The sequence below is a fragment of the Trichomycterus rosablanca genome, chromosome 6 (genome assembly GCF_030014385.1).
Source record: "Trichomycterus rosablanca isolate fTriRos1 chromosome 6, fTriRos1.hap1, whole genome shotgun sequence".
Lineage (NCBI taxonomy): Eukaryota > Metazoa > Chordata > Actinopteri > Siluriformes > Trichomycteridae > Trichomycterus > Trichomycterus rosablanca.
The window spans coordinates 43,782,072-43,802,535 of NC_085993.1; the positions used below are offsets into that span (position 1 = coordinate 43,782,072).

A 20,464-nucleotide genomic window follows, 5' to 3' on the forward strand; every position below is an offset into this window, starting at 1 on the left:
CCTTGCTCCTGGTGTTTCCTGAGCAGGATAAGGTGGTTAATGCAAATAAAATGAAAAAATTAAACTGTGTGGAAAACTTGTCTCCTTTGTCAAGTAACTATTTTTAGTCTAATTAAACTCAATTATTAGATACAAGCATGATTTGATTCTTGCCAACCTCATGAATCACATTTTTGGGCTAATAACATCTTTTATTTTTGGGCAGCGCGGTGGCTCACAGCGAGAAGGTCCTGGGTTTGTTCCCCAGGTGGGGTAGTCCAGTTCCTTTTTGTGTGGAGTTTGCATGTTCTCCCCATGTCTGTGTAGGTTTTCTCCAGGAACTATGGTTTCCTCCCACAGTCTAAAGACGTCCCAGTGAGGTGAATTGGAGATACAAAATTGTCCATGACTGTGTTTGACAAAAGATGTTCCTTTCATATACAGTAGATAATGAATCTGTGGTAGTGTTTTATTATAATGTATAAGTAATAAACTCTTTAGAAGCTTACAGTCAAGGTAAGTCCGGGTCCTTTCTGTGTGGAGTTTGCATGTTCTCCCCGTGTCTGCGTGGGTTTCCTCCGGGTGCTCCGGTTTCCTCCCACAGTCCAAAGACATGCAAGTGAGGTGAATTGGAGATACTAATTTGTCCATGACTGTGTTTGATATAACCTTGTGAACAGATGAGTCTTGTGTAATGAGTAACTACCTGTCCTGTCATGAATGTAAAATCCTAACAAACAAACAAACAAACAGTCAAAGGTAAAGCAAACCAATCAATTGAAGAACAAACATGGCCCCCATGCAGTGGTAGAGAATGCTGTCTGTGAAATAAATCAGGTAGGCTTTAATACTAGGTAAGTCTACACATATTGACACTGGGTCTGTAATTTTAATAGCACATAAACCTACACACAAATCATTCTCATTGTCTAATACAGGCATATTAACTACATGTCAGACTGTCCATGAAATCAAATCTTTTTTTTAATGTTTAATTAAAGGCTTCTAACCACATGGGGCCATAAAAACAGTTCATGGGATTCAGTTGACTGTGTCTTTTGGATCCTTTTATAGTGGATGTTATTTTTACCAGGTTCTCTAGCTTTATTCCACCTCCCAAGACATGATGCTAGGTGGATTGGCTGTTGGGTGAATGATTAGATGATTACTTAAATGAATCACTATGATTTAGGTAAAGTGTGTGGCTGAAGCAGCACTAAAGAGCTGAACTGGAACATTTCATTCCTTCCATCCTGGAGTGTGCAGGTGTAACTAGCACTTCTGTCTGCTTCATGTCAGTGAGTGAGTGAGTGAGAACCCCCAGATCTATGAGATGCATCACATTTAAAAAAGATGGTGTGTTTGTTCAGTGTTTTGTTAATAATTATGGAGTTTTTGTTTTATGTATCGTCAGACAAAATCACAATACACAAAAACACCGAATATCGTGACGCCAGAGGGAGCAAGCAGCGCCCTGGTCCAGAGTTGCCGGCACGTGACCTGCTCCACCGGTTGGGTTCTCAATGATTCTTTAACTCGATTCCATCAATTTTGAAATCGACTCTGATTCTGATTCCAAGTTCAGGGAACCGACTGAGTCGGCTTTAAGAGTCGATTCCAAAAGAAATGGTAAATAATGAGTGAGCGCAGCACAGCAACATGGGTCCTGGAGACCTGGGTTTGACCCTCGCCTCCGACCAATGCATCCAAGTAACCTCCACCTCCCAAAAACATGCAAAATGTGGACTGGCTGCTCTAAATTTTTCCTGGATGTGAACATGTAGATGGTCTCCTTTTCCAGGTGGCAGTGGACCAACCTGGACCCTGAGTTTGGTGAAAATGAATTATTGCGAATGAATTTTTGAGGTGCTTTGAGGGCGCAGAGTTCTATTACACTAGCCCACCATTCAGTTTGAATCTCATTGGTGCTATTGGCTTGCCGTCTGTCTACACAGACATGTCCTGGAGGGAGAGGGATAGAACTTAAAGCACTGCGATGGAACCATTCCTGCCTTGCACCCAGTGCTTTCCCGGTGGAACCAGACCCATCGTAACTCTGACGAGGGTGAAGTGTTTGATGGAAATGAAATGTTTTGTTTTCTGTTTCATTTAAATTATAACACAACATGGCTATTATAACCCAGAACTGTTGTTTATTTGTCATCACTTTTTATAGTGCCTATCCCCATGCTCAAAGTCACTTTATAACCAAAGATCATGAATATATTAAACAGAAGTACAACAAAAGACATATAACATTCAAGTACATACGGAACCAGGAAAACATGATTAACCTAAAATGTAAGTCTAATTTAATTTTTGAAACATTAATAAAAGCATTTTATACCCATCTTCTTTCTACTGTATATTTAGCATGCAACCACCTCACTGTATGTAAGAAAGGCTATCCTACGCCATAGATGTGTAATAGTTTGGCCCAGCAGTCTGTTTGGCTATCCCACCAACACTCAGATCCAGGTTTGAATCTCAGTTGTGCTATTAGCCATCCGGGCATCTACACAGACGTGACAGGCTATGTCTGATGGAGGGTGGCTAAAGTCCTGTGATGGATTGGCGGCCTGTCCAAGGTATTCCTGTCTTGTGTCCAGTGTTTTCCAGTAAAACCGGACCTGCGTCAATTTAAACCTTGTCAATTGAAACCTTGAAACATTAAGAAGGCAAAAGGTTTGCTATCCTAAGCTACAAGATGGGACATATTGATGTAGAAGCTCAACCAAGTAGTGGAGAGTCAGGCTGTGCAGAACTTTATACACTATGACCAAAAGTATTTGAACACCTGACAATATGCTTCTTGGCCAGTCCATTTCAAAAACAAAAAAGAGTGACCTCTTTGTGATCTTTTTAGCCATAACAACATCCACTATTATGAGAGGGCTTCTCACAAGACTTTGAAGGACTGCATGGGTTCCACTGCCATCTGTAAACTATGTACTTAAGGCTGAAATACACCCTGTATAGGGCACCAATCTATTACAGGGCATCTCACATCTGCTTGAATGTAGGGGCAATGTGAAACATCCAGTCCATCTACTAAAAGTGTTTGGAAGGTGAGGGAAAAAAATATGTGGACTTGGGGAGAATGTGTCAAAATCTATCATCTATGCCACAGTGACACCCCATACTGTTATCCAAATGGGTTGAGAGGTTCAAATCCCATCCCAGCTCTGCCATGCAGCCACTGTTGGGCCCTTGAGCAAGGCCCTTAACACTCTCTGCTCCGGGGGTCGGCGTACAATGGCTTTTAAACAAGCTGGGATATGCGAAGAAGAATTCTGTTGTACTGTACATCTGCATATGTGTATATGACATATAAAGGCATTCTATTCTATTCTATTCTATTCTATTCTAAAGTAGGGTGAGAAAACGGAATCGTTTAGTGTGAACTCGGGCCGAACAGCTTGGTTCACATTGGTGAATACGGAGTCGACTCTGTATTTGCAAAGACTGGAAGCTGTAAATCGACTCTTTACGGGATTGAATCGCAGCCCTTGGGATTTCTTTCTCTCGCTCAGTATGGCGGAGAAGGAGGCTTTCACGGATGGATTTCAAACTGCTTCTGTGTAACAGCCGTTATTTGTTGAAAGCTGGCCGCGGATTATCCGTCACCGTTCGGGGGAAAGCGCCCGGCGCTGTGCTGTAGCCTGCAGACCGAGGAGAGATGGCTGAGCGGCCCGTGGATGTGTCGGCTCTGCCCGCGGAGGTCCGGGAGCAGCTGGCTGAGCTCGACCTGGAGCTGTCCGAGGGTAAGAGCACAGACAAACATGAGATGCACACAGGAGGAGACAGAACAGAGACAAATATCAAGTATTAACGTGTGTTTGAGTGTTTGAACACATTTTACAAAATGCTTTAGCACAGCACCTAATAACCCACATAAAAGCGCTGTGTGAGAGATGCTACAGCAGCATTAATGTCACACTGACTGGAAACACACTGACCTCGTTTCTGTCTCCTAAACATCAGCTTCCATGTTTTGTACTCACATTGTTCCTCTATAAGGCTTTAATACAGCTCGCTTTTATCTAACATGATGGTAACGGACATGTTCACCATCAGACTCAGGCCTATGTGCTGTATAAGGTGCATTTGTTATTCTATTTACTCTACATAACACATTTCCATTTGAACAATCAAATTATTATAATTATTATTATTATTAATAAACAGTATTATTATTATTTAATGACACTAGAAAACTATCAGCTACCAGACCCCTTTTTAAATATAGTCCATATTAAAATTCTACGTCCATTTTTTTATGTCATCCATATATTTCTAATATGTTGTCATTTTTTTTTTTATCTTTGCCTGTAAGGCACCAGTGACGTAAGCTTCTACGTCATAGGTAAGCAGCACTGACAGGTCTATAAATAGGATTATGTTTAGTTTTGCTCACTTACATCATCACCCAGGGTCAGGGTGAGACCCCCAGAACAGGGCAGATGACAGAAATACCCTAGTTTCTGAACCCATCTTTTTTCTACTGTATATTTAGCATGTGCGATTACCACAGACAATAAATCTGACTACCAGACTCTACATCAGACTCGTATTTTATTAATATAGTCCATATTAAAATTCTACATCCATTTTTTAATGTCATCCCTATATTTCTAATATGTTGTCATTTTTTTTATCTTTGCCTGTAAGGCACCAGTGATGTAAGCTGCTACGTCATAAGCAAGCAGCACTGACAGGTCTATAAATAGGATTATGTTTAGTTATGTTGAACATAACACTTACAACATCACCCAGTGTGAGGGTGAGACCCCCAGAACAGGGCAGGTGACAGTTTTTGAACCCATCTGACAATATGTTGTCATTTTTTATCTTTGCCTGTAAGGCACCAGTGACGTAAGCTTCTACGTCATAGGTAAGCAGCACTGACAGGTCTATAAATAGGATTATGTTTAGTTTTGCTCACTTACAACATCACCCAGGGTCAGGGTGAGACCCCCAGAACAGGGCAGATTACAGAAATACCCTAGTTTCTGAACCCATCTTTTTTCTACTGTATATTTAGCATGTGTGATTACCACAGACAATAAATCTGACATGAAAAAGATTAGAAAAACAGCTGAAACTGAAACTGAAAGTCTAGTTAGACATAAATGAACACCTCTACCACCGCTCTGTAACTAGAAAAGCCTGACCTATGCCATAGATGTGTAACAGTTTGGTGCAGCAGTCTGTTAGGCTGTCTACCAACACTGAGATCCTGGTTTGAATCTCGGTTGTGGTGTCAGCCACCCGGGCATCTACACAGACGTGACAGGCTATGTCTGATGGAGGGTATCAGAAGCCCTGCGTTTGATTGGCGGCCTGTCCAAGGCATTCCTGGTGTTTTCCAGTAAAATCGGACCTGCTGTGATACTGTCCAGGGTAAAGTGGTTAATGAAAATAAAAACCCACACGTGGGCCCCTTTATTACAAACTTTATTTTAATACTGTACATTATTTGTGTCATGGATTTTACATGGTGTTGGAAACATTTCTTGAATATTTGGGTGCGTGTCGACAGGATTGCTTTGCAAAGTTGTTGCAGGTGTCTTGTTCTACCACATCACTAGGGTGCTATATTGGATTTGGATCTAGTGACTGGGGGAGGCCTTTTAAGTACAAGGGCAAGCCGTAAGCCTAGTGGTTAAGGTACTGGATTAGTAACCAGAAGGTTGCTGGTTCAAGCCTCACCACTGCCAGGTTGCTGTTGTTGGGCCCTTGAGCAAGGCCCTTAACCCTCAATTGCTCAGACTGTATACTGTAACTGTAATGTAAGTAGCTTTGGATAAAGGCGTCTGCTAAATGCTGAAAATGTAAATTTAAGTACACTCAACCTATTGTTCTGCTCATTGACTCAAGTTTAGTTGACCTGTGTTTAATAACTAATAGCTAAAAGATGCCATTATAAAGTGGGTAACATAAAAAGGTGCTATAGGTGCCAAAAAGGGGCCATATAGATGGTCAGCAACAATACTTAGATCTCCTGACCTGTGTTTGTATGATTTTATGCATTGCACCGGTGCCACATGACTGGCTGGTTGGATAATTACATGAACAGGTGTACAGTTGTTCCCAGTAAAATGGCTGGTGAGAGTATGTAGCATGTGCGATTAGCAAAGTTAATAATTTCGACAGTGTGACTGTTTTACTAGCAATTGCAGTAAAACAGAGACCTGTGCCAGTCAACGAAATTAAACACTTGTACTCATTCTATCAAAAGTTCAAAGCGAAACCCAGAACCTTCTATTGTGAAATCTTTTTATGTTGCTTACTTTGCTGCTGCGCTACCTTGAGCCTCTTGCACTGCACAGATTTACCGCTTTGATGCTTGGTTTTTACTGCTTGCTGCTGCACTCAGTTCAGTTGGTTGAACCTCGCTGATCTTTTAAACAGTTGGATTCCACTTTAAATTAGAATAGTGTTTGCTTGCATTGTTTACTGTTACAATTGTAAGTCACTTTGGATAAAAGCATCTGCTAAATGCCATAAATGTAAATAGTGTTGGTGGGTCTTGAACCCTCAACCTTCCAATCAGCAGTGTAAAACTTTAATTACCGACCCCTCACTATCCTGTGATGCAGTATAGCTTCAGTAGTCAGAAGCACTGTGTAGCCCTGAACAGAGGAAGGGAAAAAAAGACAAATGTACAGCAAGTGGGAATGTAACAAGCACTAATTATGAAGATTAGCAAAAGGGTTGCCTGCTTTGAGGCGTGTCAGTAAAATGCACAGGGATACACTCAAAATTGTACTCCAAAATTGATCTCGACTTCTGACTTCTTGACTTCTGCATCTTTTCACCTGCACAAGGAGAGTTCATATGCGCTTATATCAGCTTTGTGTACGGAGAGCCCCACTCTGATCAATGCATTATTCCTTGACTATGTGCAGGCGTCATCAACCAGCCAGCAGAGGTCGTAATTGCATCAGTTATGAGGTCCCTATCCGGCTTCCTAACCTGTATGAACAACAGCCAGTCGTAGTTCATGTAGCCGCCCAGCCCAGCCGGATGGCAGAGCTGAGTTTCGAACCGACGAGTTTGGTGTGTTAGCGTTTTTTACCGCTGCACCATAAAATAGTTTTAAAATCTTACGGTACTACTACCACAACCTTCATCGCTTTATATTGTTCCCCTCCCCTCGGCTTCATGCATCCTTGAAAAAAGTTTAAGTATTTTAATACCTGTATGTAGTAGAAAGAAATTAGAAACACTTGACATTGTGTATAGTTATTTATTATTTTGTCCTGTCCTGGTGCAAATGATAATAAAGTCTGTGGTAGAACTTACACTACTTAACATTTTATTTGGGAGAATTTGCAACAATTGTCAAAACCCCACAGCACTAGATTAGTCTGCTGCATCACAGGAAGCTGGCACTAACGCTAACTTGAAGTAATGAAAGGCAGCCGGGCTCCGTCCAGCACGGATGGTTAAGAAGCAATTAATAAAGAGATGAAGTTAGCAGCTGTGTTTTCTTGCTGAAAGTGTGACCATGACTGGTTTTAAATGTGTCTTTTTCCGGTAGTGGTTGTCACAATATGTCAAGCTGCTCAGAGTTCCTGCAACAACCAAGTTCTCAGAATAAAAAGTTAAGAAAGGACACTCGGAGCGAGCTGGGGATGGCAATGAACTAGCAGATTGCCACTCCACTGTGGGCCCTGCTCTGGAAGGGGCCATTTAGGGGCAGTTCTCTCTTGATGGCCGATTGGTACCACAAAAGAGTACCGATATCTGCACTGGCAAAAAACAGGAACTGATAGAGCCGGGCATCACAGAGGAGCTGGCAAATCTGTTATAAAGAAACTGTGATAAATAGAAACACTTCCATCTGGAGCAAAGGGAAACTGACACTTCAATTACCTGTGCCTTTTTACCCCTCTGTCGTCCATGAACGGCAAGACAGAAGAATAATTCAGTAACCCATACCCCCTAGCCAATCTCTATTGTCACTTGGTGAGAGTGTAATGAATGATTGAGTGTGTTGGCCTGTGATTGATTGACATGTGATCCATGGTGTATTTATGCCTCACTTTGCTCAGCAAAAATTCCCATGTTTACATGACAGCATTGTGATTTTATTTGGCAACCAGTCAGTGAAAGTTGTTGAACAGTTACTCAGCCCAGCAGAGAAAGGAAACCTCCTTTCCTTTAGGGAGAATTCATTCTTGCTCTCGCTATGCATCATAATGTATGTTTGTGTTTTTCACTGCTGGAGGATAAAGGTAAGTCAGTGGGCAGATACGTGTTTATATCACTGAAGTCAGAACGCTGTCCTGGCACAGTGTTCCGTCTCCACCTATAGTAGCCATGTTTATGGTCCTCGTTTAAAAACACCGCTCTTAGAATACAGCCTTCACTCACCTCTACAATGAAAGGAATAATCCATTTACACTGGACCTGGTTGCTGCAGAGTGGCATCTGTTCCACCTTCTGTAGAAGTATGCCCAAGGCCGTAGCCATGAACTGATAATTGGGCGGGACCAAATCTACCTGGGGGTGTGAGGGGTATTGGCTATTCTAAAAATGTCCTGCCAACAATAACTAATGAGAGCACTGACAGGACCTAACAGTGCTAGGACCTAACAGTGCTAGGACCATAGTGTGTGGAATAGGCTTGTTTATTATTTTTACATCAGTATATTGGAGGGAGGGGGCATCCTAAGCATATCCAAATATTTGGGGGACTTGTCCCCTCCAATATATTGTTATTGTTTATTTATTTAGCAATTTTTCCCCTAATGTAATCGTATCCAATTACCCTGATTGCATTACACTTCCTCTGTAACGATACTACTCTCCACTGCTGACTGAGGAGCGTCGCAACTGACACACGCCCCCTCCGACACGTGTGCAGTACCGACTGCATCTTTTCACCTGCACGAGGCGAGTTCATATGTGGATCAGCTTTGTGTACGGAGAGTCACACCCTGTCCACATTATTTCCCACAGGCGCCATCAATCAGCCTGGTGTCTTAGCTGCATCAGTTATGAGGAACCCTGGTCCGGCTTTCCCATCCTGTATGAACAACAGCGAATCGTGTTTTACCGCTGCGCCACCTGAGCGGCTGTATACGTATGATAATAATATATGTATTGTTATTTTTTTCCATAAGTCTGTTGGGAAGCTCTAAAGCACTCATTCACTCACTCACCTATTCACTAACTTTATCCCTCACTGTTATTATCTTTGCTTAAATTCCTGCTGCTTTTCTAACCTCATTCAATAAGGTGTATGCACACATGTGCATGTGTTTGTGTGAGTGTATGTGTGTGCACGTGTGGGACCGTGTGTGTAACTGAAGAGGTTTGGAGGTATTGTGATGTTAAGTGTGTTGAGGGAACCTCATGGTTTCTTCTCCTGAACCGTCTGTGGGAGGACGAGTTGGTTTATACAGTTGACAGACGGACGCCGAGAGAAACAAAGAGTGAGAGAGAGAGAGAGAGAGAGATTGCTTTAATCTAGGTCACAGAGCATTAGGAAGCAAGATGCTCATTTACCCATGATTCACAGCATGGTATGCTTTCTCACTCCCTTGATCATCATCATTCATGGGTAGTTTCTGATTTCCCTGATGTGGATGGTCAGATGCAGTACGCTGGGCTGCACTTCTGTGGTGTATAAAACTGTATGATGATTTTTTAAGAATAAGTTGATAATGGGATCGAGCTTAACAGTAAACTTTAAATTGATTGAGCTTACTGGGTTCTTTTGAATGTAGTTCTAACTAGAAATAAGGTTCGGCCGGTTGCAACTAGGGCTGGGCGGTATATCAGAAATATCGATATATTTGATATTGCTTTTTACACAATGTTGAAAATGACCATATTGTTATATCGATATGCCTAGGATACACAGGTTACCATAATTTTTTCCACGTTCATTAAGCTCATTCAGGTCTACCTCATTAATAACTAATAAGTCAGGCAACTATGGACAAAAATTAAGTGGCGAAGATTTAATACCAAAAAAGATGTCTAGAAATGGTTCGGCTTCTGTACGGATGATGCGTAGCAGAGTTTTGTGCAGTAAATATTCTGGGAACTTACAATCCTCTTAAACATTTATATTTAAGTGGATTATACCCCTAATGAAACAACACGCAGATATAGATTTGGTCTCAATTTGAAGAAGAGAAGCTTAGGTAAGCAACGGTTATGATTTTTTGCCGCTGTGTGGTTGATCTGGGTCGCGGTGCTGCTGTTTACCGTGCGCTTTTATTTTGCAATGATAGCAAAACATTATAAAATATTAAACCTTTTCAGAATTTTTTGGTACTCAATTATTTGAAGTAAAATGGACAGCAGAAATGTAATTGTGAGTTTCTGCTGGTTTGTTGTAATAATACAACAAACAAAAAATATAAATACTCTGAATATGGCTAGTGGTCTGCCATTGTACTTTGTTAAGTTTACATTATATCATATATTGCCACTTCTCAAAAGCATATCAATATGAGTTTTTAGTCATATCGCCCAGCCCTAGTTGCAACTGTGGGGCCCCTGATCAAGGCCCTTATTGGTTGAATTGTGTTTGGTCACAGTTGTAAGTTTTTTGTTATGAAAGCATCTGCTAAATGCCTCAGATGTAAATGTTAAGCTGCTTCTTGCAGCCTGTGCTGATTAAAAAAAGCAAATATCAGTCAGACTAGAAATGCACAATGTGATATATGGATTAATTATACAGTGGGGCCAAAAAGTATTTAGTCAGCCACTGATTGTGCAGGTTCTCCTACTTAGAAAGATGAGAGAGGTCTGTAATTTTCATCAAAGGGAAAATCCAACTATGAGAGACAAAATGAGAAAAAAAATCCAGGAAATCACATTGTTGGATTTTTAAAGAATTTATTCGTAAATTATGGTGGAAAATAAGTATTTGGTCAATAACAAACAAGCAAGATTTCTGGCTCTCACAGACCTGTAACTTCTTCTTTAAGAAGCTCTTCTGTCCTCCACTCGTTACCTGTATTAATGGCACCTGTTTGACCTTGTTATCTGTATAAAAGACACCTGTCCACAGCCTCAAACAGTCAGACTCCAAACTCAACCATGGCCAAGACCAAAGAGCTGTCGAAGGACACCAGGAAGAAAACTGTGGACCTGCACCAGGCTGGGAAGAGTGAATCTACAATAGGCAAGCAGGTTGGTGTGAATAAATCAACTGTGGGAACAATTGTAAGAAAATGGAAGACATACAAGACCATTGATGATCTCCCTTGGGGTCAAGATCTCATCCGGTGGGGTCAAAATGATCATGAGAACGGTGAGCAAAAATCCCAGAACTACACGGAGGGACCTGATGAATGACCTGCAGAGAGCTGGGACCAAAGTAACAAAGGCTACCATCAGTAACACACTACGCCGAGAGGGACTCAAATCCTGCAGTGCCAGGCGTGTCCCCCTGCTTAAGCCAGTACATGTCCAGGCCCGTCTGATGTTTGCCAGAGAGCATATGGATGATCCAGAAGAGGATTGGGAGAATATCATGTGGTCAGATGAAACCAAAATGGAACTTTTTGGTAAAAACTCAACTCGTCGTGTTTGGAGGAAGAAGAAGAACCCAAGAACACCATACCTACTGTGAAGCATGGGGGTGGAAACATCATGCTTTGGGGCTGTTTTTCTGCAAAGGGGACAGGACGACTGATCCGTGTTAAGGGAAGAATGAACGGAGCCATGTATCGTGAGATTTTAAGCCAAGACCTCCTTCCATCAGTGAGAGCATTGAAGATGGAACGTGGCTGGGTCTTCCAGCATGACAATTATCCCAAACACACCGCTCGGGCAACGAAGGAGTGGCTCCGTAAAAAGCATTTTAAGGTCCTGGAGTGGCCTAGCCAGTCTCCAGACCTCAACCCCATAGAAAATTTGTGAAGTCCGTGTTGCCCAGCGACAGCCCCAAAACATCACTGCTCTAGAGGAGATCTGCATGGAGGAATGGGCCAAAATACCAGCTACAGTGTGTGCAAACCTTATTGACCAAATACTTATTTTCCACCATCATTTACAAATAAATTCTTTAAAAATCCTACAATGTGATTTCCTGGATTTTTTTTTCTCATTTTGTCTCTCATAGTTGATGTGCACCTATGATGAAAATTACAGACCTCTCTCATCTTTCTAAGTAGGAGAACCTGCACAATCAGTGGCTGACTAAATACTTTTTGACCCCACTGTAGCTTGGGTATTAAGAAATATCAAAGCTGCACAACTACTTGCAAGATAATTTTTTTTAAGTTAAATGTTTAAACAAGGAACGTTTTGGCTATATCTTTAATGTTGGGTGGAGCCTCTCCACTGAAGCATGAGGTGAAGCTCCGCACCTGCAGGTAAATGTTTGACCAGGGTAGAACAACACTGTGGATAAAAATCAGGTGGCCAAAATAACGGACACAGAGCTCCAAATGAAAGACACAAAAACATCCACGGCCCTCAACACAGAAAGTGGATAAAACAGGGATAGAGCAGAACCTGGTGCAGGCCAAGCCAGACCAGGTCAGTGGCTCTGTTGAGATGCGAACTCACAAGTTGGAACACTCTGCAGTGGTGTGCCTGCACGATAGGCCACTGCGCCACCTAATTTTGTATAAATTAATTAATGTGATTTAAATAACAGACAATAAATCTATTACGCATTAGTTACAAAAAGTAAAGCTTTTTAGTGTCAGTAGTGTCAGAGTCTGAATGCTGGAATTCTGTGGGACATCCACCGAGCCACGGATTCGACTTTGTCCCAAACTGCATGCTACCATGCTAACGAAATACAGTGTATTTACATGCTGAAGTGCTTATTGGGATATGAATTACAACAGCAGTACGAGGTTCTGACCCACTTAAAACTCACAATTATGACTGAATACAATCTGAGAAACTGAGGGTTAAGGGTTTTGCTCAGGGTTTCATTGTGGCAATTTAGCTGCAGTGGGACATAAACCAGCAACCTTCTGATTACTAGTCCATTACCTTAACCGCTAGGCTACAATTGCCCTACATAGAACTTTCAATTATGACTGAATACAATCTGAGAAATTGGGGGTTAAGGGGTTTTGCTCAGGGTTCCATTGTGGCAATTTGGCTGTAGTGGGACATAAACCAGCAACCTTTTGATTACTAGTCCATTACCTTAACCACTGAGCTACACCAACCCTGTTGCTCGTAGTCACTATAAGTGTGATTTGTTGCTGTACCGGGTCATGCCTAATTTGCTTAAAATTGAGCAAATCTTTATTCAAGCCACAACGGCCACAAGTTGGTTACATGACCGGGGCTGTGGTGATCCGGCCCTCTGTGATCAAATCAGGGGTTGTGCAAGCGGTAGCGGATTTACAATCGGGAATTGGACATGACTAGATGGGAGACAACGAGAAAAATGTTAAAAAAGCATAAATAAATGAATGATTGTCAGTCATTTGTCTATAGACTAAGGATCTCCTTTTCTCTTCTCTCTCTGTCTCTCTCATTTTTCCTTTCATCACAATCACACAGGGTCTGGATGAAATATTTAAATAAGTAATGTCCCCTGCAGAGGGGTATGATTTCCTCATCCTGAATGATTCACTCCTCCCGAGTACACTCATTCACTCTGCAAGTAAAAGCACATGTGCTCACTTAAATATCAAAAATCTGATAGTTGAAGTATTTCGTCAGTTATCTGATCATTTAAGGGGCCTTGGAAACTACATACAGTGCAGCATTGTCTGAAATCACAGTGTGCAGGATTTCAAAACATCTGGATTTTAACCATCTGGTTTTCTAGGTACAGTTTCAGATATAGGACTGGTGAGACTGCAATGTATACTGTCTGGTCAACCAAAGTGGTGGAGGAGTACAGAGATCACAGTATGGTCCTCCATAGTTAGATGACGTGTTCTCACAGGTTGTGAGTGCAGTAAGGAATTTTATTTATTCATTTATTCATTGTCTGCTGTGGGCACAGTTCACTGGGCAGAAGGGAGGAAACACCCTGGACAGGTCACCATCCATTACAGGGCAAAGCAGTTGGGAATTCATTATGACTAAACTGATGGTGAGTGTGATGCCCTGCAATGGACTGGCAGCCAATTGGTTTATTTCTGCCTTGCAGCCTGTGTTTCTAGTCGTATCCAATTACCCTGTGCGCTACGCTTCACCTCTACTGATACAACCCTCCACTGCTGACTGAGGAGCTTCGCAACTGACACATGCCCCCTCCGACACAGTACCGACTGCATCTTTTCACCTGCACGAGGCGAGTTTATATTTGGATCAGCTTTGTGTACGGAGAGCCACACCCTGATCAGCATTAGTCCTCAGCTCTGTGCAGGCGCCATCAATCAGCTAGCAGAGGTCATAATTGCACCAGTTATGAGGAACCCTGGTCCGGCTTGTCCCACCCTGTGAACAACAGCCAATCGTTGTTCATGTAGCCGCCCAGCCCAGCCGGATGGCAAAGCTGAGGTTCAATACGATGTATTCGTAATCCCAGCGGCTATGGTGCACTGCTTTATCTTGGTTACAGTTCAGTTCAGTGTCACCATAAAACACTGGGCACAAGGCAGGAATACCCTGGACAGGGTGCCAGTTCATCGCAGGGCACAGCTGTGCTAATATAATCTAATGCAAGAGAAAAGAAAATGACACTTAATTTGGACTGTATGTTTGAAGTTAGAGAGTGTACAGTAGCTCATTCTGCTCTGTGTAGATATTTCCTCCTCGCTTCTCGTCACTGTCAGGGTTTGAACACGGAATTCTTTAAGCGGGATCTTTTATCTGGCAGATTGTTCCCATTTAGCTTTGAAATGAAAGTGCTTTTGTATGACAGTTTATATAGTCGTTAATGTGACGTGTGATTGATTTGTAACTTTTTGGGGGTGGTCCTAATGTTTTGGCTCTATAGTGCATACACATGTTGTAGCTGTAAAACTTGCACTGGCTCACACACAGCCACGTTAGAGGCGATTGCGTCATCGAGGTAATTAAAAGGGACGTTCTTTGGGTGTGGTTCACATCAAGCCTTCTTACCTAGAAGTGAAGAATCTTTTAGGTGTGTTGATGAAGCATGTCACAGCAGTGCCGTGGAAGGTCGTGTTGGCACCTGCACACACCCACTGAGGGCTAGACAAATGCAGGCGAAGAGCCGCAGTGTGAATCAGCACGAATCAGCGACTACAAAAGCTTATGTAACTACTGTCGCTATAATTGAGACGTGTTAAAAAGCTGCTGTGAAATTATACAAATGATGAAACAAAAAGAGACATATTAGTAAACTACTTCATAAATAAAGACATTTTAAATAAAGAAAGCGGACAGCACTCAGGTGGCGTACTGGTAAAACCAGCTACCACACCAGAGCTGACATATCAAACTTGTGAGTTCTAATCTCAGCTCTGCTACCGGCAGGCTGGGCGCTTACATGGACAGTGATTGGCTCATTCGTTGGGTTTGATCCCGGAGATGCAATTACGACCTCTGCTGGCTGATCAATGATCAGAGGCGAGGGATTATGGAGATCCGTGCGAGACTCTCTGTGCCCGAAACTAAACCCCATATGAACTTATATCATGCAGGTGAAAAGATGCAGTCGGTTGCTGCACACATGTCGGAAGGGGCGTGTGTTAGCTATGAAGACCCCACCCCCTTTTTAGTCTGCTTCCGGTTGGCAGAGCTGACAAAATTGGCCACTAATCTGCTGGGTAGGAAAAGGATGGAAGGATGGAGGGCTTCCAGCCAACCGGAAGCAGAGCTGAGTTTCAAACCCTGAAAGTTCAGAATCTCAGTGCTGGTGTGCTAGCAGAATATCCTGCTGTGCCACTGTGGTGCTGTAATTTTTTAAATTATTTTTATTATTATCATTTTACCCCTTTTTCTCATAATTTAACATAGCCAATTCAATACTGGGGACCCTGATGACGTCCAAGGAGGGTGTATATTCGTCTGTCACACACTCACTCCGATTTGTGCACAGTCCTACCAGTCCTTTCTTATTCACCCATACTTTGGTGGATTTGCGCCTGAGGTTGGCTTTAAATGTGGAGCGCCACGCCCAATCTCTGCGCTCCTCCACTTTCTGTATAGGTGCTCTGCACAACCAAGCATTGATAGCTCGACCCCGTAGTCCGGCCTTTCCCACCTAGCATACTGGAAGCCAATTTTTTTTCCTATTTGGTGGATTCGCAGATTTACATTTACATTTACATTTTCGCCATTTAGCAGACGCCTTTATCCAAAGCGACTTACAATTGTGACAGTATACAATCTAAGCAACTGAGGGTTAAGGGCCTTGCTCAAGAGCCCAACAGTGGCAACCTGGCAGTGGTGTGGCTTGAACCAGCAACCTTCTGATTACTGGAGCAGTATCTTAACCACTAGGCTACAGCTGCCCTATGAGGCAGATGAGGCTTATCCACTTCTGCACAGGTGCCCTGGTCTGCTAACCAGGGTTCTTGCACAATGTTTGAAGACCCACTCTATTAGTTTAGTCTTTTCCAACCCAGCAGACCTTGTGTCCAATTTTTTCTGCTGCAGGCGCTGCCAATTGTGCCCGCTAGATGATGCCCAGCCGCCCGGTAGCAGAGCCGAGATTTGAACCGGGGTGTTCAGAATCTCAGCGCTGGTGTGCTAGCAGAATATTCCATTGCGCCACCTGGGCGACCTGGAAGCCAATTTTGTCCGCTGCAGGCATTAGTCTGGCCTGCTAGAGGGCGCCCAGCAGACCGGCAGCATAGCCGAGATTCGAACCCAGAAGCTCAGAATCTCGGCCCTGGTGTGCTAGCGGATTATACTGCTGCGCCATCTGGGCACAATTTTTATTTATTTTTTTAAATAAAGCTTAACAATGCTTTATATCATCGGCCAATGAAGACTGATTAGTAGTCTAAATAAATTGGCAAAATTTGCATCTCTGGTATTGATGCTAATTCTTCACTACCGGAAAGTAACCAGCCTTACCACAGATCGTCACTACCAATGCGCAAACCAAATTACTTTTTTTTACCCCCTAATCAAATTACTGACGTCCATGCCTTCTATAAAATTTGATTTTTGCCCGTTTTTAATATCTCGCAGTTGTCTGTGCATGTAAACACTTTACTTTGGGTTCAGTGGGAACTCTGTTGCCATGGTTACACCAGGGCTGCTAGGAACTGTTGAAGACAAGTTTGTTTGGGTTCGGGCTGCTGAATCTAGTTAGAGGGGGAGAATAGAGACTACATTTCACACACACACACACACACACACACACACACACACACACACACATGGGAGAGATACATGAAGTCTCGGTGGCACAGGAAACAAAGGACAGACGGTTGAGCGCTGGAGAAAATGACATCATCCACAGGGAGAACGGGTGTGTGTGAGTGTGAGGGAGGATGGGAACGTGTGTGTTTTAGCATGGGAGGTGGACTCAGAGAGCTGGAGAGCTGGTGAGGTAAAGGAATGAAAGATGTGTGAAACTTTTTTTTGGGAAGGTGTGAAACTGTGGTGACAACCGAAATTGTGTTGGGACTGAACGAGAGCGAGATAATGGAAAATGGGAATAATTCTGCTTTCTGTGAGAAAGTAAGGAATGGATATTCTCATAGGAATTGAAAATGTGGGCGGATAAAAGGAGGGGAAATGAGCAGAGGCAAAAATCATGATGAAATACTCTGGGTTTGGTGTGGTAGATCATCGGTTAAGGTGGCTGGACCCCCAAGTTGCCACTGTTGGGATGTCAAAGACAACAACCCCATATGGGTTTGGTGTGGTAGATCATTGTTTAAGGTGGCTGGACAGCCAAGTTGCCTCTGTTGGGATGTCAGAGACAACAACCCCATATAGGTTTGGTGTGGTAGATTATCGGTTAAGGTGGCTGGACCCCCAAGTTGCCACTGTTGGGATGTCAGAGACAACAACCCCATATAGGTTTGGTGTGGTAGATCATCGGTTAAGTTGGTTGGACAGCCAAGTTGCCTCTGTTAGAGACATCCCAACAGTGGCAACTTGGCGGTCCAGCCACCTTAACCGATGATCTACCACACCAAACCTATATGGTCTGGTTTGAATGTTTTTGGACATTGGATTAGATACTGGTAGCAATTATATAAGAAAATAAAAAAAGAGCTTTATTTAAACTTGTGGCAGTGAATAACAATCGCATTGATTCATGACCTGCATGATTCTTTCCCACCCTATACAGAGCCTCAACAAGTAACATAGTCTTAATATACAAAGCTTTGTTTATTTGGACATGATGGTACTTTCCACTGAGGCTAAAAATATGTGCAGATGGATGTTCATGCATAACTTATGGGACAGCACTTCCAAGGGGCTTTGTATCTTTTTTTATGAGTATAAATAAAAAGGCTGGATCCTTTTTTTGGATGAATACACTTTTCCTTTGGGCTTTTGTGTTTACTGTGTCATGGTGTTACTGATTTTTAAATGGTTGGGGTTTAAATGAAAAAGCCATAATGAGGAGAGAACGACCTCGGGTCAAAGTGAGTTTATGGATTGCTATGGCCCTTTAAATTCATAGGAAAATGTGCCTTATTTCAGGGACCTCGATTTTCAAAAATCACACATTTCTTCACGGATTATTAAAGAAAAGTGCCACATTTCACAGCAGTCATTAAATAACACTCATAAATTAAATAATAGAATAAATAAAAACTACACTACACAGCACAGCTACCTTAATGGTTGTAAACCTAGAACATCCAGCAACGACATAAATTAAACAGTAAACAGTTCAAAGACATAAATTCTCATCCATGTTTTGACACCCCCCCACCCCCACTTTGCCTTCACAGAATTGAATCGAGTTTTTAGCTGCTTTAGACTTCGACATCTTGGACATTTTGACTAACCGATTGCTAACTGAATTGCCGTAGGATTGCTAGGACCACCTTATAGTGCAAATTAACCAGTAAACATAAGGCACTTGAATGCTGTGCGAATGAAAAATGTTAAATCGCTATTTCGAATTGCATAGTACATGGGGAAACTGCTCATTTCACAGTCCGTGACATGATTTTCATGACCGAGAATTAGGTAGGGCCTTAGGTATCGTTTATATTGAGTGGAAAAAGTGGTACATTGTCCACAAACTGGTAAGTTTGTGTTTGTGTATACACAGACGCTTAAGTCATGTGTTTATGTGTGGATTGTAAGATGACGTTAATACTACAAAGAGTCTATTCTATTATTCTATCTTTCAATTTATGAGTGTTATTGAGTAACTGCCATGAAATGAGGTACTTTTCTGTAAAAATGTGTGAAATCTGTGGTTTTTGAAAAAAAACCCAAATGAGGTCCGTAAAATTAAGCAAATTTTCCTGTGAATTTAGTAGGGCCCAAATAATAATGTATCAAGTCACATAGAAAAGTTTGCCTTACAGTCAACTATTCCTACAGGTAAAGCAGCTGGTGTGTGTGTGTGTGTGTGTGTGTGTGTGTGTGTGTGTGTGTGTGTGTGTGTGTGTGTGTGTTAATTATGAACATACCGAGAAGAGCAATCAATTTTTTAACCATCTAAATGAGAGCGACCCCCAATCTTATCATTATAAAGCCCTGAAACACCAAGAGCTGAGCAAACATACCAGTCTCCTCGTCCAACTGGTCCTGAGTCACTGCACCGATACACCACTGACACACACAGACACTCTAATAACACACACCGATACACCACTAACACACACAGACACACCACTAACACACACCGATACACCACTAACACACACAGACACACCACTAACACACACAGATACACCACTAACACACACAGACACACCACTAACACACACAGACACTCTAATAACACACACAAACACATTACTAACACACGCCGACACACCACTAACACACACAGACACACTAAAGACTAAGGAACAGGAGAAATCTGCAAACCCAATTAGAATAAACCCAATTAGAATAAACCAAATTACACAAAGACTCAGAACTAAATATCTGAATTATTGGGAAACTGAAACTAAAACTCAAAGTAAAATGCAGTGCTATTTGTCTGTCTAAACAGACACTACAGTGCAGCAGATTATCTGAGCACAATATCCGACCCTAAATTAAGAAACACCCTGACGAGGTACAGACTGAGCGCACACGACCTGGCCGTGGAGACGGGGCGACACACCTGGTCCTGGCTGCCCCGGGAGGAGAGGTTGTGCCAGCACTGCACTCTCAGTACAGTAGAGACGGAGCTGCACTTCCTCACCCGGTGTACCAAGTACCAACACATCCAGGCCCAATTCTTCCCTAAATTCAATAACATTATCCCCAACTTCACCTCCCTCCCAGACCCCGACAAACTGCCCCACCTACTGGGGGAGCACAGAGAGAGCTGCACACTAGCAGCACTCTACACACACACTTGCCACCAGGTGAGGGACAGTGGGTGACCATGTCTCATACACACACACACACACACACACACACACAAACTGATTATCATTACTACCTCATTATTGTAAATATTATAATGTTTATTGTTATT

At 42.5% G+C, this 20,464-nt stretch overlaps 1 protein-coding gene across 1 annotated transcript in view; it reads left to right on the top strand.

Moving 5' to 3' along the window:
* Positions 1-3,532: 3,532 nt before the first annotated feature.
* dip2bb (disco-interacting protein 2 homolog Bb) overlaps positions 3,533-20,464 on the top strand; it is a 49,564-nt gene continuing 32,632 nt past the window's right edge. The window contains exon 1 of the mRNA XM_062997948.1: positions 3,533-3,743. Coding sequence (XP_062854018.1) covers positions 3,659-3,743 — 85 coding nt within the window. The 5' untranslated portion in view covers positions 3,533-3,658. The remainder of the gene's footprint in view (positions 3,744-20,464) is intronic.